Here is a 26,070-nt window from a genome sequence, read left to right as displayed (position 1 = left end):
TCCTCCTTCCGAACACCACCACTATGTGCTGTAATTGCCCCTGAAGAGCCTATGAGCTGTGAAGGAGGGACCCTGTCCTCTCTATGCGTCCTCAGCCCCAGCAGAATGCCTGGGTACAGCAGGCGCCCCATTAATTTCTGCTGGATGGACGCTGAAGAGCTGGGACAACACAGGGATCCAAGTCAAACTGAAGGAAGCCTGGCAATTTCGTGCCAGGAATCCAAACAGGAACCTATGGTAATTGCATACAGCAGTTTGGCTGGGATTAAGTGGCTTGGGTCCTCTTGTTAGGCTCATAACAGAAGATATCAAAATCCTGCAAAGAATACATCAACACTCAAGAGGAGTCCAAATTTGATCCAAAAAATCATTCCAGATTTTTTTTTTTTTTTTAATGTTCTTGGCTGAGCTCCAGGAAGGGCTCTAGTTCCAGGACACACACCACTGGGATTTGACTTAGCTTTTCTCTGGCTCATTCTCCCTCGGGCCTGGCCTGCTTGCATCAGAACAAGGATGTTTCCTGCCCTGGCACCTCCAAGTCGAGGTTTCCATCCATCCTTCCTTTCTCCCTTTTTTTATTGAGATGGAGTCTTGCTCTGTCGCCAGGCTAGAGTGCAGTGGCGTGATCTCGGCTCACTGCAACCTCCACCTCCCTGTTTCAAGCAATTCTTTTGCCTCAGCCTCCCAAGTAGCTGGGCCTACAGGCACGTGCCACCACGCCCAGCTAATTTTTGTATTTTTAGTAGAGACGGGGTTTCACCATGTTGGCCAGGATGGTCTCGATCTCTTGACCTTGGGATCCACCAGCCTCGGCCTCCCACAGTGCTAGGATTACAGGCGTGAGCCACTGCACCCGGCTCTCTTTTTTTTTTTTTTTTTTAAGACAGAGTCTCGCTCTGTTGCCCAGGCTGGAGTGCAGTGGTGTGATCTCGACTCACTGCAAGCTCCGCCTCCCGGGTTCACACCATTCTCCTGCCTCAGCCTCCAGAGTAGCTGGGACTACAGACGCCCGCCACCACACCTGGCTAATTTTTTGTATTTTTAGTAGAGACAGGGTTTCACCGTGTTAGCTAGGATGGTCTCAATCTCCTGACCTCGTGATCCACCTGCCTCAGCCTCCCAAAGTGCTGGGATTACAGGCGTGCACCACCGTGCCCAGCCTCTCTCTCTCTTTTTAAGAGATGGGGTCTTGATCTGTCACCCAGTGCAGTGGTGTCCTCGTAGCTCACTGCAGCCTTGAATTCCTGGGCTCAAGCAATCCTCCTGCCTCAGCCTCCTGAGTAGCTGGGACTACAGGTGCATGCCACCACACCCAGTTAACACTGTATAATTTCAATTTCCTTTTTTTTAGGAACTTTAGTTTATCTGACTGACCAACATGTCTTTCATATACTTTAAGCAATTCCTAACATTTTAACAAATTAAAATCTTCACTGTTCCTTGAAAAGGCCAAATTATCTTAAACATTAAAAATAAGATTCCTAACATGTAAAATTTCCTGAATATAAAAAATTAACAAGCTGGGCACAGTGGTGCTTGCCTATAGTACCCGCTATTCAGGAGGCCTGAGGCAAGAGGATTGCTTGAGCCCAGGAGTTCGAGGCTGTGGTGAGCCATGATCACGCCTGTGAATAGCCGCTGCACTCCAGCCTGAGCAACACAGCAAGACCTTGTCTCTGAAAAAGATTAATTGCATGGCAACCCACAGAGTGGGAGAAAACATTTGCAAATATCATATAAGAGATTTTATGCAGAATACATAGAAACTCCTAAACCCTAAGAAAACACCCCAAAAATGGACAAAAGACATGTACAGACATTTCTTCAGAGAAATTACAAAGAATCCAATAAGTACCACATAAAAAATGCTCAACATCAGTAATCATTAGGAAAATGCAACTCAAAACCACAATGTGATACCATTTCATACCCATTAGGATGACCATTACTGAAAAAAAGAAAGGAAAAAAATATTGGCAAGGATTTGGAGAAATCGGGATTCTGAGGCATTGTTGGCTGGGAAAGTAAAATGGTACAGCTGCTACGGAACATAGTATGGCGGTTCCTCAGAAAATTAAACACAGAATTACCGTATGATCCAGCAAGCCCACTGCTGGGTATAGATCCAAAAGAATTGAGAGCAGAGTCTTTTCTTTTTTGAGATGGAGCCCAGGCTGGAGTGCAGTGGTGCGATCTTAGCTCACTGCAACCTCCGCCTCCTGGCTTCAAGCAATTCTCTGCTTCAGCCTCCAGAGTAGCTGGGATTACAGCTGCCTGCCACCACACCTGGCGATTTTTTGTATTTCTAGTAGAGATGGGATTTCACCATCTTGGCCAGGCTGGTCTTGAACTCTTGACCTCGTGATCCACCTGCCTCAGCCTCCCAAAGTGCTGGGATTACAGGTGTGAGCCACCCCACCTGGCCTGGGTCTAAATCTCATCTCCATCCTTCCTCTCAAAGATTGCCACATCATTGGACTGGATGGTGCATTTCTTTGGGTTTTAAATTGCATGTATGTGTTCCTGCCTAGCTCTAAAGATGGACAGATTTGTTGTGACTGCAATATTTTTGCATTTAGTAAGGTTACAACTTATAAGCACATCTCAGTGACCTATAATTGGGTTCTGAATCTCTCCAACTTTATCTGACTCTAAGTCACATTGTGGAAGAAGGCTGTTCTCATGACATACATCCCTCTCTGGCTGGCATTTTGCAAACATACCTTCAATCTTAGTCTTGAAGTGAGGGTATCTGTTGAGAATCTCCACCTGCTTCTTCCAGTCAAATTCATTCCTCCAGTAGGAGACGACTTTCTTCAGGTAGTTGGAGTTGAAGCCATAGTGGAAGCAGCTGTCCTCCAAAGGTGGGGTGAAACGAAACTTATCGATCCTCTGGTGTAAGTCCTGGAGCAAAATGCAGGACCCCAAGTTGAGAGGGATGGGTAGGACAGAGCACAAGAACAAAGTCTGTTTCCAGAAAACACAGCAAACCCTGCAGCCACAAGACACTGCACTCTGGTAGTGGCAAGGCAGTTTCCCACATCACTGGCTACTCCCAAAGCGGATGTGTTCTTCACTTCTTCCTTCTTCACTGTAGACTCTGCATTTCTTTTTTTTTTCTTTTTTTTTTTTTTTTGAGATAGGGTCTCACTCTGTTGCCCAGGCTGGAGGGCAGTGGCGTGATCTCGGCCCACTGCAACCCCTACCTCCCAGGTTCAAGCAAGTCATGCCTCAGCTCCCAGAGTAGCTGGGATTACAGGTGTGAGCCACCACGTCCGGCTAATTTTTGCATTTTTAGTAGAGACGGGGTTTTGCCATGCTGGCCAGACTGGTCTTGAACTCCTGGCTTCACGTGATCTGTCTGCCTTGGCCTCTCAAAGTGGTGGGATTACAGGTGTAAGCCACTGCACCCAGCCCATCTTTTACTCTTTAAGTGTACACACAATACTCATCTTTAATTTACCCAGGCGTCTCTACAGCGGGAGTCGGCAAACTTTTTCTGTAAAGGGCCAGATAGTAAATATTCTAGGCTTTGCAGGCTGCAGTGACTCCACTCTGTCTTCGTAGTGTGAAAACAGCCACAGCCAATGCACAGATGAATGGGGGTGGCTGTGTTCCAATAAAAGTTTATTTATGGACACTGAAATCTGACTGCTATATAATTTTCACATGTCACAAACTATTATTATTCTTTTGATTTTTTTCCCCCTAACTATTTAAAGAGGTAAACACTATTCTTGGCACTAAAGACAGGTAGCACTAAAGACAGGTAGCAGGCTACATTTGGTCTATGGGCCATGGTTTCCTGACCCCTGCTATACAACATTGAATGATACATTATAACTCAGTTGGGATAAAAATTACAGACCAGGCCCAGCATGGTGGTTCACACCTGTAATCCCAGTGCTTTGGGGGGCTGAGGCAGGTGGATCACTTGAAGTCAGGAGTTCGAGACCAGCCTGGCCAACATGGCGAAACCCCATCTCTACTAAAAATACAAAAATTAGCTGGGCATGGTGACAGGTGCCTGTAATTCCAGCTACTTGGGAGGCTGAGGCAGGAGACTCGCTTGAACCCAGGAGGCGGAGGTTGCAGTGAGCCAAGATCACACCACTGCACCCCAGCCTGGTGACAGAGCAGGACCCTGTCTCCAAAAAAATAAAAAGTTTACAGACCAGGAGAGAGGGTGCAAGTCTCATGGGCATGTATTAGGCTAAAAGGCCACCCCCAGAGGGAGGAAGTTCATGTCAGCTTAGGGAGCCTCTCAAGTGTCACCATTCCCAGGCTTCTTCCCAAGTGTTTCAGTCACCCCCAAACAGATTTTGGAAATCTCAGACTCCCTTAGGAGTCTAATTCCCTAAAGGAGCTTTCCTCAGGGCTCAGCCTTGGCCCTAAATAGCAAGGCTGCAGCAAGCAAGTCCTACCCAGGGAGCCTCAGGCTGGTTGCTCTTGGGTTTAGCCCAGCTTCTGCTTTTAAATCCCTTCTGCCTTGGAACCCTCATGACTTTTTATCCATGCTTTTTGTGACATTTATCCTTATCCATCTTTTTCTTTTTTTGAGATGGCATTTCACTCTCGTTGCCCAGGCTGGAGTGCAGTGGTGTGATCTTGGCTCACTGCAGCCTCTGCCTCCTGGGTTCAAGGGATTCTCCTGCCTCAGCCTCCCGAGTAGCTGGGATTATTATAGGTGCCCGCCACTATGCCTGGCTAATTTTTTTGTATTTTTAGTAGAGACGGGGTTTCACGATGTTGGCCAGGCTGGTCTTGAACTCTTGACCTCAAGTGATCCGCCGCCTGGGCCTCCTAAAGTGCTGGGATTACGGGCGTGAGCCACCGCACCCAGCCTATCCTTATTCATCTTTTAGTCTACTGTTCTTTGTGCACATTCCTTTTCTCATTCGCTGGACTGTATGCTGTAGGATGGAAGGGGCTCTCTCTTCTCCCAAGCACTCACTGGGCCTGCACACAGTAGGTGCTCAAAACCCACAGAATGAAAGAAAGGATTGGCAGGGCCATGCCAGGCCTGCCTACTGTCCTGTCCCCCACTCGAGCCTTGCTCCTCCCCGAGAATGCATTCTCAGGTCACCCCACCTGCCCAGTCACCTCCTTCCTGACTCTATCCCTGTGCAGAGGAGGGGCAGCGGCTTCAGGATTAGATTGGACTTCAAATCCTTCCGCATGGTAGCTAGGCCGCCCTGAACGAGTTGCTTTATGCCCCTGAGCTTCAGCTTCTGCATCTGCAGTTTGGGAACAACAGTCCTCACCCCGCGGGATCACCGCAGGGACTGAATGTGACCAGGAATGTGACACACAGCCGGTGCCTAACCAGCAGCATCCCAGCCTTCTCAGTGCTTCCTGGGTCTCTGACGGGAACCTGCTCACTTTCTCCCACAACCTCACTCCCAAGGCTTCAGGCAGGGCATAGAGGAGGTGATGACGGCTGCTTTCTGTGACCTTTGATGCAGGTAACTGGGTCTGCTGGCACCCCATCTCCTGCCTGAGCACTGCTGGGCCTTGGGTAGGGAAAGGAGAAGAGACAAAGTGGGAGGGCTGGACATCCCTCTCCAAAGCAAGCTGCACCTGCCCAGCAGAGGAAAAGCAGACTGAAACACACTCCCAAGTAGGATGGACCATTCCCAAGCCCCTGTCCCCTCTCACATCTGGCCTAAGACCCAACCCTTGTCTTCCAGACACCACCCTCTCCACTGCCCAGCCCGGCCTGGCCCAAGGTGCCTTACGTGGATCTCCTCATCTGACGTTTCCACCTTGAAAGGGCGGATGCTGTTGTCTTCCCTGGCTGCGAACCTCGTGCCCGGCCCCCACCACCCATCTTCAAGTGGCAAAGTTTCCTCTTTGTCCCGGGAGATGAACCAGTAGATGGCAAAGCCCAGCACTGAAGTGAGGAAGATTTCTAGCCACATGGCTCCTGCAAGATGAGGGGAAGCTATTAACCACGGAGCCCGCCCAGCCCAGCCCTGACAGCCCAGAGACTCCCATCCCCAGCAGGCTCTTTCCTGCTGCGCTCCAACCCTGTCCCTGATTTTATTTACACTTGACCTAATATATACATATTATATATATATATATACACACACTATATACATATTATATATAGTATAAATATTATATATATATGATATAGAAAACTGGAAAAACAACAGACAATGAGACAAAATCACCCACAATCCTACTAAGCTTTGAAAACTGTTCATCATCCTGGGAAAATAGGAACCTGGGTTGGCTTCTGCACAGCCCTGGGTAGGGGGTTTTGGGAGCTACATTTCTGAGGCCTCATGTTTTTTTTTTTTTTTTTTTTTTTGAGATGGAGTCTCACTCTGTCACCAGGCTGGAGTGCAGTGGCACAATCTCGACTCACTGCAACCTCTGCCTCCCAGGTTCACACCATTCTCCTGCCTCAGCCTCCCGAGTAGCTGGGACTACAGGGGCCTGCTACCACACCCAGCTAATTTTTGTATTTTTAGTAGAGATGGGGTTTCACCATGTTGGCCAGGATGGTCTCGATCTCTTGACCTCGTGATACACCCGCCTTGGCCTCCCAAAGTGCTGGGATTACAGGCGTGAGCCACCGCGCCCGAAGGCCTCATGTTTTTTTGCATGTCTGAGAAGGCTTCTGTCCACGACCTCTGGGCTCCCTCCCCCAGGGGAGAGGAGCACCTTTCCTGAGTGGTGGCCCACAGCCCCTGCTCTGTCCCTCTTGGAGAGGGGCTTATCCTCAGGGCAGACAGGGGGGTAATGGGGAGGCCCATGTGCTGGGAGAGTAAGTTCAATTTGGGGTTGGGGGACACTGCTAGGAAGCCCAGCCATGGCCACACAGCTTAGCTGTGTGTGTAAGAGCTTTATTTAAACATAATTCATATACCATACAATTCGCCCATTTAAAGTGAACCCTCCAATGGTTTTTAGGATATTCACAGACATGTGCAGCCATAGCCAGTCAACTGTAGAACATTTTCATCAGCACGGAGAAACTCCATACCCTTCAGCTGTCGCTCCCCTACTGCCCCCCCTCCCCCACGTTAGGTCCTAAGCAGCCTCTAATCTACTTTCTGTGTGCATAGAGTTGCCTATTACATTTCACATCAACTCAGTTGTCTTTTAATCCCCATTTTCTGACTCCTGTGTCTTTTTTGATCAGAAGAGGAAGAAACCGTAGTCTTGGCAAAGCACTATCAGGCAGATACCAGCCCAGCATTGTTATCTAGCTCCTCATCTTCCTCGTTCCTAGGGAAGTAACCCACAGACTGTTCTTGTTCAGAGTAACCTGCATGAATATGCGGGCCGTCCTTCTGCCTGAGTCAGAGGAGGTTCTCTGGATGCAGTGCAGTTAGGACCCAGACGGAGAAGAAAGCATCGAGTTTTGACAAGGCCCCTGCAGACCACTCCCCAACAGCGCCCCTGACTGTCTTGGAAACCCAAGGCAGGAGGTGGTCCCTGCTGGGAACCCCACCACTTGCGTGTCCTCCATTGGCTACACGTCAGATGTTTGGGACTCTGCTAGGGGGCTGCAGAGGCCCTGGTGTTTGCTCCTGTCAAGAGCTGCCCCTCTAAACCTAGAGTTGGGCTACTGGGGGTCGTTCTAAGAAATACTTGTCCACAGTGGTCCAGCGATAGAGCTCCAAACAGAAATCCACCCAGGGCGATGGCTCTTGCCTTATTCCTGCAGTTCTGTAGGAAATCTAATCAGGAAAATCAGCTTGGCACCCACCCACCTCCCCGTTTCTATCAGTGATCCTAGTGAACTCCCAGCTTCCCACCCTCAGGCCCTAGAGTCATCTCCAATTCTTCCCCCACAGCCCATCACCAAGTCCTCATGCCATCAGATTCAGCCCCCTGTGTGCCTCGCCCCATCCCCTGGACCAGAGCCCTTATCACCCCACATGTGATTATCGAGACAGCTTTCAAGAGAGGAAACCCACAACCTCTTCTCTCATAGTCACCAGCATACTTCTTAGAACCGACTGCAGCCTTCATCCTGGGAATCATGCCCAGGTGTCCACCCTTGAACTTCCAATCTATCTCCCTCTCTGGATTGTGAAACTCTAAAGTGCCTCAAGTTCTCACTGATCAACATTTACTCAGTCTACCATGTGCCAGAGGGCAGGCCTTCGCTATCCCTGCTGGAGACACGTGGGACACGTTGATGCATGTTCCATCTCCAGCCAAGCCAGGCCATTGCTTTCCTTTTTTTTTTTTTTTTTTTGGTGAGACAGAGTCTCAAAGAGTGCAGTGGTGTGATCTTGGCTCACTGCAACTTCTGTCCCTGGGTTCAAGAGATTCTCCTGCCTCAGACTCCTGAGTTGCTGTGATTACAGGTGCATACCACCACCTCTTGCTAATTTTTGTATTTTTAGTAGAGACGGGGTTTCACCATGTTGGCCAGGCTGGTGTCAAACTCCTGACCTCCAGTGATCCGCCCACCTCAGCTTCCCAAAGTGATGGGATTACAGGCACGAGCTGCCATGCCTGGCCCTGTGGCTTTCATCTTTCAATCCCAAACAGCAACAGTGCCTGGGCCCCAAGGACCCTATGTCAGCTGATCAGATGGGCAGCTGGGACCACACTCCCACAATAAAAACAAGGCAAGGAATAGCTGGAAATGAGCTCCTCTTATTTAAGGAATTCAGAAAAGAAAAAACATGCATCAGCTTCTTTCATTTCCAGAAAGACGTTATGTCTCTGCCAGGAAATCCTGCCCTTTAAGAAGATGGAGAAATGTCAGCTACAAGCCCCTGCGGTATTGAAAGCAGGACTAGGGGTTAGGGACTGGGAGACACATGGGAGCGTGTGGGAGGCAGCAGAAGGCAGAGAGCAGAGCTTCCCCCAGCAACAGGAGCAGCTGAACACACTTCACCGGGCAGGCAGATCCCACCACAATAAACCATAGCTTGGGAAGGCAGGGCTGTGCCTGTCCTGGCCACTGCCTTGACCCCCAGTGCCCAGCACTGGTCACTGGCCCAGCACAGCGAGGAGCTCCACCAATATTTGTGCCAACTGCATATGCACTAGAAGCTAGTAAGACACATTTTGCATGATGTTGTCAAGGAGGCTGCGAGCATAACGAACAATAAAGAGGGATCCCCCTCCCCAGTGAACTTTACAAACCACCCTCCTTACCTGTACCTCAGCACAGGGAGGAGCACCGCTGTCGCTTCCCTCTAGGATATAAATGTGCAACTTTCCCCTTTCTGGGCAGAAAGATCCCAGTGCTTTCACCTGTCCGCCAGGCTCCACGTTCTCACCCTCTGATCACTCCTTGGGAAAGAGAGCTGTGGAGCTCTGCACCTGGCGACGCTCTAGGGGCCTGTGAGAGAGGCAGGGCAGGCTGCAAGCACTGGCCCCCACTCCCCACGGCCTTTTGACAATTGCACAGTCCTGCCAACTCAGCCAATCTCATGTGTGCACGGCGTGGTTATCCCCCCGGACTTTGCACAGCAAACTGAACCACGTTGACCTGAGAGATACAGGGCTGAAATGATCAGTGCTCGAGTCCCATCTAAAAGAAGGGAATCTGAGACAAGGGGCATTACGATGGCCCCCACCAGCACTACCAGGGGTATCACCCAGGAAGAGGAGGGCAAAGTGACAGATTCAAAGAGAATTTTAAAAACACGATCTCTTGCATTCTAATTAAGATAAAAAGAATATTAGTACTTGGCTCAAGGATGGTGCCTTACAGCCACTGATCTCAGATTACAAATAGGCTATACTGCAGTGTGTTACTTTGCCACCTAGTAACAGCCCTTTATTTAATAGCAGGTAGTTAATGCACCAAAGAAAGGTGTTCTTGATTAGCCTGGTGTGACAGCAGGTGTTGACTGTGTGTGGATGAGCAGCAGGTGTTGACTGTGTGTGGATGAGTTTTCAACCCTGCTGCCGCCTTGCGTTCCCACGTGAACAGTCCTCCTTGCTGCAGGCAATATTCACTTTCACCAGCCCAACCCCAAGGAGCGCCCCCCTGGGGAGGACGGAGGGGGTCACCACGGCTCGACACCCGCCATCTGCTTTGTCGGAGAGCTGGCCAGGCGGAGTGGCGCCCCCTTGACTGAGCCTCAAACCTTTGCTTTCCCCTTACTCCAAATAAAGCCGCCTGGTGAAGGAGCTCAGAGGCCTGATGGCAGCCTGCTGGGCGCTTGGCACTTCCTAGACCCTGGTACATGTAATCCATGGTACATGCAAATCCACCCACTAAAGAGCCACAATTCATCAAACTTGACTTTCCTTTTCAGTTATTTAAGGCAAGAATCAGAGTAGGCAAGGGCCTTACCCTAAATCACACTGCAGTTGTGAGGATTAGAATCTGCGGCCACAGCAGTCACTCCTGGTCTGTCACTGGGTGTGTTGCACCCCACCTCCCCTTCTTGTTCCCTCTCAGCACCTGTTTGCAGCCTCGAGTCTTCAGGCCAGAAGGGACTCCTAGAGCACAGACCAGCCACGACTGCATGGGAACCACAGACGTCTCCCAGGCCTGCACAGCTTTTCTCAAGAAATGTAATAAGAAACAACACCCTCCCCTTCCTGGTGGGTCAGCCAGTCCTGGGAAGGGCTGCGGGGGCGGCGGGGGGCGGGGCGTCTTAGAGTCTGACCAATGAGTCCAGGCACCCACTCCCTATCTGCCTGACCCTGCCCACACATTCTGCAGCTCGAGGCAGGGAGAAGTGCAGATGCCCACCGCCCAGGCAGGAAGGATCTAGGGAGTGCCAGGCACCCGGCAGGCTGTCCTCAGGCCTCCGGGCTCCCTCGCCAGGGCTGCGGCTTTATTTGGAGTAAGGGGAAAGCAAAGGCTCGAGGCTCAGTCAAGAGGGCACCACTCTGCCTGGTCAGATCTCTGACAAAGCATGGGGGTGTGGAGCCGTGGAGACCCCCTCCGTCCTCCCCAGGGTGGACTTCTTGGGGTTGGGCTGGTGAAAGCGAACATCGCCCAGAGTGAGAAGGACTGTTCACGCAGGAACCCAAGGCGGCAGAGGACCTGGGGTGGGCTGGGGAGGGGGTAGCACTAGGCAGATGAGAGCCCTCCCCTCCCTCTCATAGCCTCCCTCTCTCACGGCCACCCAGCACTCAAGAGGACGGAGCAGGGCTGCATCACCCCTACATCCACTGGGTGGGCCAGCTGATAAGTCACTGCCACTGGGCATCGAAGCTGGAGAGGAACTCAGCAGCCTCGAGTCTAAACCCCTGCTCTGCAGCCAGGGAAAGAGGGGGCCGAGGAGTGACTGAGTCTGGGGAAGCTTGATGGCCAACTTGGGCGATGCCATTTAAGGAGCCAGCCTGGGTTTCCCGGAGACTCCCCATCCCATGGCTCTCCCCAAAACAGCAATTCTGACGACCTTTGACTTTACAAATGAAAACATCTTGGAGGTTACATTGAGAGGGCTTTGGCCCAGTGTGGTAGCTCATGACTGTAATCCCAGCACTTTGCGGGGCCAAGGTGGTGAATCACTTGTGGCCAGGAATTCAGTATCAGCCTGGGCAACATAGCAAGACCCTCATCTTAAAAAAAAAAAAGTAATAAAGGGGCTTCTCGCTTGCTTTCCTCTTTGGGTCATTCAAATCTCGGCTCCACTGTTTACTAGTTGAGGGGCTCTGGGCAAATTATGAAACCTTTCTAAGCTCAATAGCTGCATCTGTAAAGTGGGGATAATAATGTTGAACTACTTATTATCAACATGTGTGTTCCTTCCTCTTCCCCTAAATCCCTAATTACTGTGGAGAATCTCTGCCTTGTAACAGACCCCAGAGGAGCCCCCGTTCCTGTTATTTAGCCCACACCCCAAGGTCCTGCTGCAGCCATGTGCACATAAACAGGCTGGACGTGAGGGAGTGCATGGCGTCAGGCACTGTGGTCTGGCAGCATCTGCTCTCCTCTCCATGTGCCTTCACCAAGGACATGATCTGGGAGGATGACCAAAAGCACAAGGCTATGTACATCTTCGGGTATCAGCGTTTTGCAAGATATGTCCCTGGGGTAATCTCCACCCCTTTTTTCCATCTGTTCGGAGAAGGTGCATTCTCAGCATCAAGGGGCAGAATTCTGGTGGCTAAGCCTTCACCTTTCCAAGGAGAGCTATATTTATCTCTTCCCTGTGGTCAGCTCCTGCTGATGTCGCAAACATTAGAACTTCTTCAAAACATCAAAGTTTAGGAGACGCCATGAAAAATTGAGAAGTAAACAATACAAAATAAGAGTGCCTGCTTTATTTTGCTAGCACCTGAAATCAGAGCTTCACTGATCTGCCCCCAAAATTCCAGAGATATATTTTATCTGATTAGAGTTTTTGTTTTGTAATGCACTTTTCCGGAATACTGACAAGTTACTGGGCTGAGAGAGTTTGTGGGGGACGGGGTTCGAGGGGAAGCCTTTCCGAATGAAATCATTTTTTTCTCGAAGCCAAGGTACTCTTCCCAACAAAATGGTTCGCTTGCCTAGTAAAGAAAATACAATTTTTGTTGCAAACCAGCATGATTTTTTTTTAAAAACGTGACTGGAAGATAGTGGTCATTTAGCTACAAGATACTGAGCTCAGAGGGGAACTTGATGAACAGTTGGCTCCTACTGTAAGAAATGGGATTGCATACATTTTAATTCTAATTCTACACTGAAGTCAAATTTTGGGCATGCATTTGTGAAACTTGGAAGAAAATCCCACTAAGTTCAAGGTGAAGAATGCGCAATCAATGGTCTTTACCCTTCAAAGATGGACTAAATGTAAACTGTTAGAAAGCAACAAATGATACAAGTAGAGTACTTGTTAGTTTACTTGTGTTTATCTTTCTGGGTCTGAGGTATAAAGGACAATTTTAAATACAGGAGAGCAAATAGGTGCTTTGTTCTTGGGCACAGTTAAAAGGTAAATCACCTGTAATCCCAGCACTTTGGGAGGCCAACGCAGGCAGATCACTTGAGCCCAGGAGTTTGAGACCAGCCCAGGCAACATGGCAAAACCCCATCTCCACAAATAATAAAAAAAAAATTAGCTGAGCATGGTGGTGCATGCCTGTGGTCCCAGCTACTCGGGAGGCTGAAGTGGGAAGATTGCTTGAGCCCAGGTGGTTGAGGCTGCAGTGAGCTGTGATCACTGCACTCCAGCCTGAGAGCAAGAACCTGTCTCAAAAAAAAAAAGAACCAAAAAATGAAAAACAGGCTGGGTGTCATGGCTCACACCTGTAATCCCAGCACTTTGGGAGGCCAAGGCGAGAGGATCACTTGAGGTCAGGAGTTCGTGACCAGCCTGGCCAACATGGTGAAACCCCGTCTCTACTAAAAACACAAAAATTAGCTGGGTGTGGTAGTGTGCACTTGCAGTCCCAGCTACTCGGGAGGCTGAGGCAGGAGAATCGCTTGAACCTGGGTAGCAGAGGTTGCAGTGAGCCGAGATTGCCCCCCTACACTCCAGCCTGGGCAACAGAGCAAGACTCCATCTCAAAAAAAAAAAAGAAAAGGTAGATCAGTTTAATAATTTAATGGAACTTAATATTTCTGTTACACTGGGGTAAAAATAAGAGTTTGCTTTTTAAAAATTCTCTTAAGTGATGTCACTAAGTCAAGTTTTAAAACATACAATTCATTTTAAGATTGATACTTAAAGTTCAAATGAACTCTTTTTCTGTTATTTGAATGTGGTTTTTAAAGTGCCAAGAAGTTTTAAAGTAAATAAGAGATTTGGAGTGGCGCCTTGGAAAAGCAAGTATAAACATGCTTTTGGACCAGAGGTTGGTCCAACCTCTGGCTGAACCAGCCAACACTGAGTGTAACTACAGGCTGGGTACTGTGCAGGCACTGGGACTAACACACAACCCTGTAACTGTAGGAGCTCACACTTTAGCCGGGCAGACAAACGGATAACAGATGAACACCCTTCCAGTTATAGACACATACTGTATGCACACAGATGGAAGAGAAGTGTTCACAAGCAGAAGTGGTTAGGTTTTGCCACAAAGTTTTCACAGAGAAGGGGTCATTGAGCAGGGTTTTTAAGTATGAATAGGAGTTTACCAGGCGAAAAATAATGGTGGAATGGCAATAATCCAGGCAGAAAGAAGAGCATGTGGGATGGAATGGGATGGAAGTGAGGAATCGCATGGCATGAATGAGAAAACACAAGAGTCTCATAGGGTGTTTTTGGGTAAGAGTTGATGATTCCACATTTCAGAGTGTAGTTGTCTCATTTATTACTATACTATCTCTTTTATAAATTGCTACTTCATCATGAGCTGACCCAGAAGTTTTAACTTAGAAATTGTGTTTACAATTCAGATTACCCATCTGTAAATTACATGCTGAAAAGAGTGAGCTAAGAAAATATACTCGGGGATGGGCACGGTGGCTCATGCTTGTAATCCCAGCACTTTGGAGGCCAAGGTGGGCAGATCACCTGAGGTCAGGAGTTCAGGACCAGCCTGGCCAACATGGTGAAACTCCATCTCTACTAAAAATACAAAAATTAGCCAGGCGTGGTGGTGCATGCCTGTAATCCCAACTACTCAGGAGGCTGAGGCAGGGAGAATTGCTTGAACCCAGGAGGCGGAGGTTGCAGTGAGCCAAGATCATGCCACTGCACACCAGCCTGGGGAACACAGCAAGACTCTGTCTCAAAAAAAAAAAAAAAAAAAGAAAGAAAGAAAATATACTTGGGAATGTGAGGATTTTGTGGTTGAGTGAAGAAAGGTGGCCCGGACAGGAGATTACTCAGAACTCAATGGTTCACCGCAGCTGTCCTTGATGAGCTGGTGGCTGTGGCAAACATGCCATCAGATTGGGATGTTGAGGCAGACTGCTAGCAATGTTCTCTCCTTCTTCCTTAGCAAAGGATTTTTAATTTTAGTTGGAGAAGACCAGCCAAACACTTGACATTTCTTGGCCCCCTCGCAGCTAAGTAGGACAGAGTGATTAAGTGTGGACAAAGAGTTATAAATGTATTAGAGCAGAGCCACCTGGGGCCCAGATAGTACCTTGTGTCAAAATTTTCTCCAGTGCATCTGAAATCGCACTGTGATCCTGTCCCCCTAAACTTTGTCTTCTCTTGGTGTTCCCTCCCTCAGTAACTGACACTACCCGCCCTGCTACTGCCAAGCCAAAAACCCAAGCCATGTCCTTGAAACCCCTCTCCTTCACTCCGCCACAGATATCAATAAGTTCTGGCAGCTGAACTTCCAAAGCACATTTCAAATCCATCTCCAACCCAGCCCAGGTTCCTGTGGCTCTCCCCTGGACTACTGCCCCTGCCCGGTCCACTCACATCTGCTCTACCCCTTCCAACACAATGGCCACTCTGAAGCCACAGCAATCTTTTTAAAACAATTTTTTTTTTTTAGATGGAGTCTCTCTCTGTCGCCAGGCTGGAGTGCAGTGGCGCGATCTCGGCTCACTGCAACCTCCACCCTGGTTCAAGCAATTCTCCTGCCTCAGCCTCCTGAGTAGCTGGGACTACAGGCGCGTGCCACCATGTCCAGATAATTTTTGTATTTTTAGTAGAGACGGGGTTTCACCATGTTGGTTAGGATGGTCTCAATCTCCTGACCTTGTGATCCGCCCGCCTCTGCCTCCCAAAGTGCTGGGATTACAGGTGTGAGCCACCGCACAAACCTTTTTTTTTTTTAATAGAGACAGGTTCTCACTATATTGCCCAGGCTGGTCTCAAACTCCTGGGCTCAAGTGATCCTCCTGCTTTAGCCTCCCAAATAGCTGGATTACAGGCATGAGCCAGGCCAGAGTGATCTTCTGGAAATGCAAATCTGGTCATGTATATCCCATCCCCCGCGAAACCCTTAAAGAGCTTCCCATTGTCCTTGGGTTAATGTGGCCTTCAAGGCCTGTGTGATCTGACCACTCCCCTAGCCCCTCAGAGTGCTACTGGTATCAATATTATGGAGAAATAGTTTACTTGAAAACTAAGTGAGAGTTTTAGGGCTGGGATCTCACGCTGCCCCCCCGATCTTTCAGTTTTGTGCTCACCATGCTGTCCTACTGTGGGGCTTTATGAGGGCGAATCCCTCTGTTGAAAAGCTATTCCCTTCCCTTCCCACCTCCCTAACTTCTAGATACCTTTCAGATTTCAGACTGACTGTCCCTCTTCTGGGTAGCCTCTCCTGACCTATCCCAGCAAGGCACATCTCTCAGTCCTAGCCTGCGTCGAGCTCACATTTGTCAGGGTGATTATGTGACTGACAGCTGGACGGAAGCTCCTGTAGACCACTGACCATGTCTGCTTTGGCTCCCATCTGGACTCCCAGTGCCTGGCATTCTAGTAGATGCTTAATTATTTGTTGAATGAATGAATGAATTTAAAAATCCTTTGAATGAGAGCATAGAAAATTAATCAGAACTTTTGAACAAGAAGAGCTGAATTCCCCTTGAGGAATAATAAATATAACCTACTTAGCCTAGTTGGTAGAGACAGACCATAAGATGCAGGAAGAGGGTTGAGTAGGTGGCATGAGGCACTATAACGCCCCCGACCCCAAAGAAGACTGGAGAACCAGTATCCTAGGCACACTACAAATATCAGGATTTGGGGTCTAAAAAGATGGGGTCAGACTCAGATCCGGCCACACAAAGTAAACGGGCAGGTCTACCACCTGCCTAAAGACTCTCCTCCCCCAACCCAGGCAAGCAGTCAGAACCTCACTGTAAGAAAGTGCTCCTAAAATCGCAGTAAAGTGCTAGCCGGCCATGACTCAGCACTTGCTATGTGCCCGGCCTTGGCTAAGTGCATTGCAGGGCAGAATGCCCAAGTGTTTTTCCAGAACAAAGGCCATGAGGTGGACCCAGCCCTGTGACAGTTGGGCAGGCCTGGCTCTGACTGAGTGTTTCTCTAACAGTGACTGAGACTCACAGCAGCATGAAAACCCAGTGCTTCTCCTGGGGGAAGTCTTCCACTTTGGGGAGGAAAGTGTGGGGGCAGAGAGGATGAGGGAAAAACTATGGCATGACCTGCCCCTCAGATGCCAGGCCAGAGAGGTAGGTGGGCTTGGAGGGTCTGCTGCTTCTGCAGGCCTGGTCCCAAGCCTGCCCCCATCCTGCCCTCCCCAGCACCCCAGGCTCATCACTCCTCCCTGGGGCAAGGTGAAGGGAACATCCAGTAGAAAGGGAGAAACAGATGGCTTCCCTCCCATTCCTGGCCTGCCTGCCAAGCAGACGCAGGATGGGAGTCTGGGAGCGTTCCTGCTGTGAACTCCCTGTCAGCAGCTGCCCAAGCCTTGGGGCTCCCAGAGGCTTCCCAAAAGCCATCCTGAAGCTCCCAGCCCCACTCCCTTGGCTGGCCCAAGAGGGATGGAGGCAAACCCTGGGGGGGAACTCCCAGCTTCTCTACCCTCAGCCATTGTCCCTGAACCCCAGGGGCCCCCGGAGACTCAGGATGGAAGAGGCCGGATGCAGGCGAGCTGGGATTGTGCACCAGGCCAATGCCGTGTTTATCTCTGTGCAAGAGCTGGAGCCAAGCCCTGGGAAAACAGCTTAGGGCCAGAAACCAAGGGAAAGGAAAAATGTAGTTTACAAGCAGGAAAAAAAAAGTGGGGGGAGAGTAAAAGAGCAGTAAAAAGTGTCAGGAGACAGCCTTCTTGGGGGCAGGAGTGCTGTTCTGGGGCCTGAGGGACGGGCACATTGCCCTCTGTGTGGGAGGGAATTCCCTCCACCTCCATGCTATCTACATGTCTGGAGAGACAGAAAGAAAACAATTTGGGACTGGCACTGAGATGCCAATGTGGTTGAGGGAGCCCCAAGCCAGCCGGCGGGCAGTTAGGCCCTCACCGCCTGCTTTGCCGCCTGGCCCTGCTGCCTGCCAGCCATGTCGCCTCAGGTCAGTGACTCCACTTCTCCAGGCCTCCGTGACCCCATCTGCGGTGGAGGGTCTGGAGAGGGGAAGGGGAAGGCCACGCGGGTGGGCTGGCCAGATCCTGTGCACCTTCGGAGAGGGGACGGCTACTTCCACACTCTTTAAAGGCCACACAAACTTTAAGTTACAGAAGTCAAGAAGACCGAGAGACACCCCACATGCTACAGGGCTCGTAAGCTCTTGGCCTGGAGTTTCATTTGAGGTCCCATTCCATCTCACATTCTGCCAATTAAAATTAGAGCTGTTGGGTTTTTTCCATTGGTTCTAAATTACCAGAGAAAAAACTCAAGCAGAACCCAGTTCACCACCTATAAGGAAAAAGCATTGCCCTCCATGCAATTTCATTCCTTGACATTTCTTTTTTTATTTATCTTTTAAAATTAAAAAAAATTAGAATAACTTTTTTTTTATTATTATTATTTTAAAGACAGAGCCTTGCTTTATTGCCCAGGCTGGAGTGCAATGGCACAATCTTAGCTCACTGCGGCCTCCACCTCCCAGATTCAAGCAATTCTCATGCCTCAGCCTCCTGAGTAGCTGGGATTACAGGCGCCCGCCACCACCATGCCTGGCTGATTTTTGTATTTTTAGTAGAAAAGGGGTTTCGCCATGTTGGCCAGGCCGGTCTCAAACTCCTGTTCTCAAGCGATCCGCCTGCCTTGGCCTCCCAAAGTGCCGGGATTACAGGCATGAGCCACCAGGCCAGTCCTTGGCATTCTCTATTTGAGTGGAGAGAGGCTCCTATTCCAGGGGATAATAGGAGTAGATCATATAACACACTTACCGGAGTTCCTTCCCACCATTAACCACACTCTGCACCTCCCCCTTCTTCCCAAGGTGTCTTTTCTTCAACAATGTGCTCCAAGATCTGGAAGCTTCCTCACAGTGTGTAACAGGAGGGCACTGAAAGCCAGGCCTCATGGAGGAACCTGAGCCTGCCGTCTCATCTAGCAGAGCAGCGAGAGGACTAGGAGTGCTTTCTGTAGGGTAGCCCGAGGACCAGGGTCCGAGTTCTGGGTTGTTTTGTCGTGGTAGGGGTTAGTTTGTTTGTGGCAATGCTTAGGTTGCAAAAAGGAGTTTAAAAGTCCCAAAAGGCTAAAAATATTTATAGGGTTCAATCAACAGTCCTGAAGGCAACTCTGAAATTAAGATGTTCCATCTTGACCGGGTGCCGTGGCTCACGCCTGTAATCTCAGTACTTTGGGAGGCTGAGGCAGGTGGATTGCTTGAGCCCAGGAGTTCAAGACCAGCCTGGGCAACACAGTGAAACCCTGTCTCTACAAAAAAAAAAAAAAAAAATGAAAATTAGCCGGGCATGGTGGTGCACGCCTGTAATCCCAGCTACTTGGGAGGCTGAGGATGGCTTCAGCCTGGTGGGGCGGAGTTTGCAGACAGCTGAGATGGCGCCACTGCACTACAGCCTGGACGACAGAGTCAGACCCTGTCTCAAAAAAAACAATGTCCTGACAGGGTATCACTGTGACCCTGATAGCAGCCTTCCTGGTAGGGTCTGGAAGTCCTGCCTCAGTGAGGCACACATGGAACCAGAAGAGGGCAGGGTTGCTTTCTTCCACCTGGTGGCTGTGCCCTGACCTGGTGGCTATGTTTGCTGGGCCCACTGCTATTTCCCCACAGGGACAACTTGGCAGCAAGCAGGTCCTGCCACAGCCAGAAAAACTGGAACATGGGAAAGTATATTCATTTCCCCCAAAGAGCTGGTAAGAGAGTCAGGCTTCTCATATCTTATCACTGCAGGATATACTCATACCTGGAAAGACGGCCTTGGGGCTTGGCACTGGGACGAATGTATTTCTCTTACTTTTCCAAAGTCTCTCTGAAATTAGCCAAGTCTCACCAGTTCTAGCAGAAAGAGGGATACAAATTTGTAGGACCGGAAAGTCACCCCTCAATGCGGCCAGTGTCTCTCATTCCACAGGGAAAGCAAATTCCCAGGCTGAGTTGCCAGAGGACAAGCTGAGGTGGTGGCCTTTGGTGAGGGCTGGAAGGCCAATGGCTGCCTGCTTCTGGCCTCTCACAGCATGGCTCTCTGACCCTTCATGGAGGCACTAAGACCTCCTGCTCCCAGTCACCAGCCTCCCACAGCCTTCAAGAGTCACAGTCCAGGCTGCTCCTGGACTAAAGCCAGCCAGGTGGGCCCGTGGCAGAGACGCTCAGAACACGGCCTAGACTTCAGGATGTGTCTGGGCACCCCCAACCGCTGTGAGGAAGGCTAGAGAAGCCCTGAGCTGTGACACTGGGGTGGGAAGACTTAAACACACCACCTCCCATACTGCAATCATCTTAAGAAGAGGTAGTTTTTCTTCTTAAAAATTATCTGAGACAGGGTCCTGCTATGTTGCCCAGGGTGGTCTTGAACTCCTGGGCTCAAGAGATCCTCCTGCCTCAGCTTCCCAAAGTGCTGGGATTACAGGTGTGCTCCACCACTCCCAGCTAATTTATTCTTTATAGAGATGAGGTCTCACTTTGTTGCCCAGGCTGGTCTCAAAACTCCTGGGCTCAAGTGATCCACCCGCCTCAGCTTCCCAAAATGCTGGGATTACAGATGTGCGCCATCTTGCCCAGCCAGTTTTTCTGTTTTAAAGAGAATTAAAAATGAAGCTCAGATACGTGAAGCAGTTAATCCAGCTCTTAAGTACCAAAAAGACATTCAAATTCAGTCTATTCATCAAACTTCCCAAATGCTAAAGGCAGCAAAAACTCCTGCTCCTGACCTAGGAACAAGGCCTGTGATCCTAGTTTGTGGAGTAGCTGGAGAATTTTCCAGAAGTCTCTTTAACTCCTTAGAGAAAAGAACACTTTCCCCTCTTATGCAAGCTTGCTCAGTTAGGCCTTGGAGAGCCTAATGGGTGTGGCTGTGCGGGGGCTGGACCATGCACTAAACCACACCCACCCACCAGGCAACAGATGGAAAGACACAGACAGCAGGGCCGGTGGGCATGAGGACTCCACACCAGGTCTCTGAACCCATCTCCTGGAATGCTGTAGGTCAGGCTGTGACAGTCAAATGGCTGCTTTCTGCTGAGAAAGGATGAACTATGACTTCCCCTGGGAAAGTAAATAAACCTTGACAATAGGCGAGGCTGCTCAGTGTGAGCTTGGTTTGCACAATCATGTGTTCAGTTATATAACGGAGGATTGGACTGCGCAGTTTTCTCCTTGGCGAGAGGAAGCTCTTCCTGGAGCGCCCACCAGCTCCTCCCTCCTCAGGAGAGGGGTGTGGCTGGATCCTTGGCAATGCTTTGGTCCCCTAATGGGGGAACTGCTGGGGTGCCTTCTCCCTCCTGCAACCCCCACAGCCCCTTGGAGACTCTGCTCCTAAGCCACTAGGTCTGGGTCAAGAACCACACACAGGCAGTCCAGGGGGCCAGCTAGGCTAGGCAGGAGGCCTTGACTCAGGGCCCTTGAACTCTTAAGGTTTTGCCTCCCCTACCCTGTGGCCAGGGCCTTCACTCTAGTTGAAGTGTCTTCACTGGACCCAGCAGAGGCTACAGGACCCACTGAGTCCCTTCAAAACTCACTGTTTCCCTCCTACACATTCCTTTCCTGAAATCCCTTCGGACTTAGCCACAGAATCGTCACATAGCAGAGCTGCAAGAAGGCCTGCAGATCGCTGAGCCTAACCTCATTTTACAGATGAGGTCCAGAGAGGGGACACATTAATGGCAGGGCTGGGACATGAGCCAAGTCTTTTTTCCAGCCCCATCCTCTTCCCACTGTATTACCTCTCAAAGGAATGAATTGCTATTGATGGGATTTACGGCCCTAGAAGAGGTGGGTTTTGAGTATGAAATCCTAGAGGCCCCTCGAATCACTACCTGTCTACTCCTTCTGTGCCCACTCTGTCCCCGAGTGGGTGGGCTTCGAGCTACTTCTTCAGCAGGGTGACCAGCTCATGCTTGGCCCTCCCTTATTTGGTATGCCCAGCTGTGATCCATGCGGTTGAACCTCTTGGTATAAGAACTGAGAAATGAATCTCGGTAGCCCCTGCTTTCACATGTCTGGGCCTGGGCCAAGATACCAGAATGGGAATCAAGGTGCCAGGTGAGCAATCACCAAGCCTGGGTATGTTGGCTGTCAGGTCGACAGGAGGGGCACTGTGCATTGGTGAACCTGGGCTCCCTGAAAATGCCAGTTATGCTTAAAACATCAGGCAGGAACCGGGACACCCCAGGAGGAGCCTGAACAGTCACTCCACCTCCTGCAGTGGTCAAGAGGCCCTTTCTGCAAAGGTCCCTCTGCCCACAGAGCCCTCATTCAGGGCTTCCTGAAGATGTTCCCAGCGCGTAAGTCCATGCCAGCTAGTGTGCTTCAGGCACAGCTGAGAGGCAGGAGGCGTCACGCAGAGAGCATGTGGCTTGTCACAGACGGTGCTGAGGTTCACCCTGGCTGCCTTGCTGAGCAGTTATTTTCTGTGGAAGGTCCTTCCTTTCCTGGAATTGGGAAGAAGGCCGTAGAAAGTTCAGGAGTCCCCTCACTTACAGACTGAGCTAGTTCAGTTTATCCAGTAGGTCACTCACCAGCTTGACCCACACTCTGCAAACACAAACATCAGGCCATCCAAGCCGGGCACACTCCTGCCCCCAGCCTTTGCACCTGCACTCCAGGCAGCAGCTTGGCTGCTCCCTAACTCTTTAGGTTTATGCCAGTGCCACCCTTCAGTGAGGCCTTCCCTTTCCACCTGGCACTCCTCTCCCTTCTTCAAAGTTTTATTTATCTCCATAGCACACATCATCTTCTAACATACTTTATAGTTTACAAATGTATTTTGTTTATCATCCCTCTGCCCCTAGAACTGCAAATCCCACAAGGGCATGCTCCCCGCTGTGCCCCAGTTCCACAGTGAGCAGTTCCTAAGTACCGCCCACGCCTCCTCAGGGCCTCCTAGGTGTGGAAATTTGGGAAAGAAAAACTGCTTGGAGAACACTCCCAGAGTTTTTGCTGCCAAGTCAGACCAAGTGGGGTCAGTGAAAGGCCCCCTAATATCCTCTAAACCCAGATCCCTGAAGGAGGCAACCGTTACACCAGAAAACAATGTTACTTTCTGGAGAAGTGTGGCTTCCTGAAAATGTTTATTTTAAATTATGCTGGATGCAGAGGAGGCTGCACAGTGGTACCGAAACAGGCACCAACCCCAAGGTCCTCAACAATTTTCCACCAACAGCTCATCAATCCCAGCAAAGGGCTGTCCTGGAAGCTGGCCTGCCAAGTGCATGGGTCCCCCTCACCTCCCACCTCCAGCCACAAGCTGAGCCCTCACAGAACTTCCAGGACAACCAGTGTTGCCTGTGGGGGCAGATCCGGGCTTTGTGGAACCTGAAGTTTAAACAATGGTAGGTGGACTATGGTGGGGGCATTCAACTTTAAGAAAAAAAAGTCAAAATTAGGATTACAACATTGCTAGGCACCCCTCCTCCAAGATCTCGGGAGCCGCCAGGGCAAGGAAGGAGCCAGAAGCTCAGAGAAAACCGACATCTGCCGGGGAGGGAGGCAGGCGGCCACTCGGTCTCCGCGGCGCTTTTGCTCAGGCTGACCACATTCCCTGGCTTCGACGACAGGGTGAACTCCCGGGCAAGTTTCCTGTTCTACAAGAGGAGAGGGCTGGCCTTCAATCCCGAGACCAGAGCGAGGGGGTGCGGGGCGGCGGCTGCGGCGGCAGATGGAGATGAAAGCGCGTTTCAACTAAAAGGTGTGATCAGTGTTCCGACTTGGGTGACAAATAAGTGCATTTCACCGCGGAGCGAGCCACGGCCCTGGAAGCAGAGCTCGCCCAGGCCAGGGGTCGCGAGCCTCCCTCCCTGCGGCGTCCGCCCGCCGTCTGGGACGCGGAATTCCCTGCGAGAAGTCTGCGGCCGCCTGCAGGCTCCTTCCCCCAGTAGGCGGCACGCGCAGTCTCCTGGCCGGGGCAGGAGCTGAGGGCGGACCAACTACAAGTCCCTCTGCACCCCTGCGGGCCGACCGCAGCCCCGACCCCTTGGCGCCCCGGCCCGCCGCCCACCCCGGCGGCCCAGCCCGCGCGGAGCCCGAACCGCGTCTGCGTCCGGGGAGTGCGGGCCCGGCCGGCCCCGGGCGCTTACGGTCTCAGCTCGCAGGCTCCGGCGGCGGCAGGCGCGCGATCTCTCCGACTCCCTGGCTCTCCTCGGCTAGTTTTCAGCCGCTCCGGCGCAGTCTCCGCCCAAGCCCGGCCTCCGAGCGGGGCGTTCCCCCGGCCTGGAGGACCCGGGTTCCGTCCCTCCCTGCCCGTTACCTGAGCGATCCGGGAAAGTCTCTACGCCTCCCCAAGGCTCCACCTCTGCCGGGGATAAAACGGGCTACTCAAAAGGCGGTCCTCGGCCCCGCGGCCAGAAATGGAGAGAAGCGTTTAGCAGCTCGTACAGCAGTTTGATCCCGTAACTTCGTCAGCTGAATCTAAAAAGAAAAATCCAAACTTGCATGATGTATGTCCTTTTTTTTTTTTGGAGACAGAGTCTCACTCTATCACCCAGGCTGGAGTGCAGTGGTGCGATCTCGGCTCACTGCAGCCTCAAGCGATCCTCCCACTTCAGCCTCCAGAATAGCTGGGACTACAGGCTGCGCCACTACACCTGGCTAATTTTTTAAGTTTTGTAGATAGGGGGGTCTCACTTTGTTGTCTAGGCTGATCTTGAACTCCTGGGCTCAAGCGATGCACCTACCTCCGCCTCCCAAAGTGCTGAGATTATGGGCGTGAGCCACTGCACCTGGCAGTGTATGTCTTTTTAATTTCATCTGTCTAGCAATTCATTCTTAGTATATTTAACAAACATATTGGTCCGTGACATACTGGGAAATCTAAAAACAAATTAGTGTCTTTAAACAGAGAATGTGAGAAGCAATGGTCTGAAGCACTCTTGGGGGTCTTCATGGTGAGGACCAGTATACGATGCTGAGTTCAATGCCAGGGGAGTAACCTCTTAGTGAATCCCCTCCCGCTTTGGAGGGAGCTCAGGGCCCAGGCGGGTGGTTGCTGGGGCTCTTCTAGCTTCCGTGAGAGTGTTAATCCCCAGCCCCTCATCCTTAGAAAGCCTGCCCCATCGCCTCTGCCATCACCCCTCCTTAGCTCCTCCCTTCACCTGCTCAGAGGTGCAGTTCTTTCAACCACCAGCATCCTCAGGATCTCGGTTGACAGACTACAGCTAGGAGGCCACATGCAGAGCCCCGTGGTGACTGGAGTTTTAAGCTTCTGACTGTCACCTTGCACACTTCAGGATAAAGTTCACCACCACCCACCTTCCCTTGGCCTCCAAGCTTTCTGCTAACCCTGGCCCAAGAATTCTGGCCAGCAGACGCACTCACTTCACTCCCACCTCCAAACTTTTGCTCTTGCAGTACTGCCGGACAGGGTGCCCTCCTCCATCCACATATAGAGTCCTCTTGTCCTTTAATTCTACACACTCCTATAAAAGCTTTCTCTTGCACCTGCAGTCTCTGACATCTCTGTATTCCTTTCAGAACCTGCAGTCTGGGAGAGTTCTTTCCCCTCCCCTCCAAATAGTTCACACAGAAGCTCTGCCTCTGGCCACTTCACCAGGGGACCCAAATTCGTTACTCTTAAAACTGCAGTGATGGTGAAACAGGTAGGAGTCAGGACTTAACGCCAGAGGTGGGGCTTGGACACCAGACTGAGGACCAAATTGAGGACTAGCTAAAACAGGGACTGGGTGGAAGCTGAGCATAAGATATGCCCACCAGTGTGCCATGTCAGTTTACCAGGGCATGCCCCCGGAGTTATCACCCCCCTTCCATGGCAATGACCCAAGGACCCAAAAGTTACTACCCTTTTCCTAGAAATGTCTACATAAACTGCCCCAAAATCTGCATGTAACTAAAAGTGGGTATCAACAGGACTGCAGAATTGCCCAGAGCTGCTGCTCTCGGCGCACTGTCTGTGGGGCAGCCCTGCACTGCAGGAGCAGCCCCCTCTGCTGCTGCTGGACTCCGCCACCTCCATAAAAGTTGCTGTCTCACACCACGGGCTCTCTCTTGAATTCTTTCCTGGACAAAGCTAAAAACCCTGCTGGGCTGAGACCCCATCTGGGGTCTCACCTGCCCTGCATCAAAAGTCTTCTAAAATTAGATATTGGTGATGGTTACATCACTACAACTCTGTAAATATACCAAAACCCGTGAAATTTTACACTCTTAAAGGGTGAGTTTTATGGGTATGTGAATTATGTGTCAATAA

At 50.7% G+C, this 26,070-nt stretch overlaps 1 protein-coding gene across 1 annotated transcript in view; it reads right to left on the bottom strand.

Annotated features, from left to right (window-relative positions):
- Positions 1-24,054, bottom strand: part of EPHX1 (epoxide hydrolase 1) — a 36,389-nt gene extending 12,335 nt beyond the window's left edge. Inside the window, exons 1-3 of the mRNA XM_032137228.3 lie at positions 23,945-24,054; positions 5,739-5,926; positions 2,724-2,904 (exon numbers count right to left, since the gene is read on the bottom strand). Coding sequence (XP_031993119.1) covers positions 2,724-2,904; positions 5,739-5,921 — 364 coding nt within the window. The 5' untranslated portion in view covers positions 5,922-5,926; positions 23,945-24,054. The remainder of the gene's footprint in view (positions 1-2,723; positions 2,905-5,738; positions 5,927-23,944) is intronic.
- Positions 24,055-26,070: the final 2,016 nt, after the last annotated feature.

Source organism: Hylobates moloch, unplaced genomic scaffold (assembly GCF_009828535.3).
Source record: "Hylobates moloch isolate HMO894 unplaced genomic scaffold, HMol_V3 SCAFFOLD_18, whole genome shotgun sequence".
In the NCBI taxonomy this organism is placed as follows: Eukaryota; Metazoa; Chordata; class Mammalia; order Primates; family Hylobatidae; genus Hylobates; species Hylobates moloch.
The sequence above is the reverse complement of the archived record's forward strand: the minus strand, read 5'-3'. Positions and strand labels throughout refer to the sequence as shown.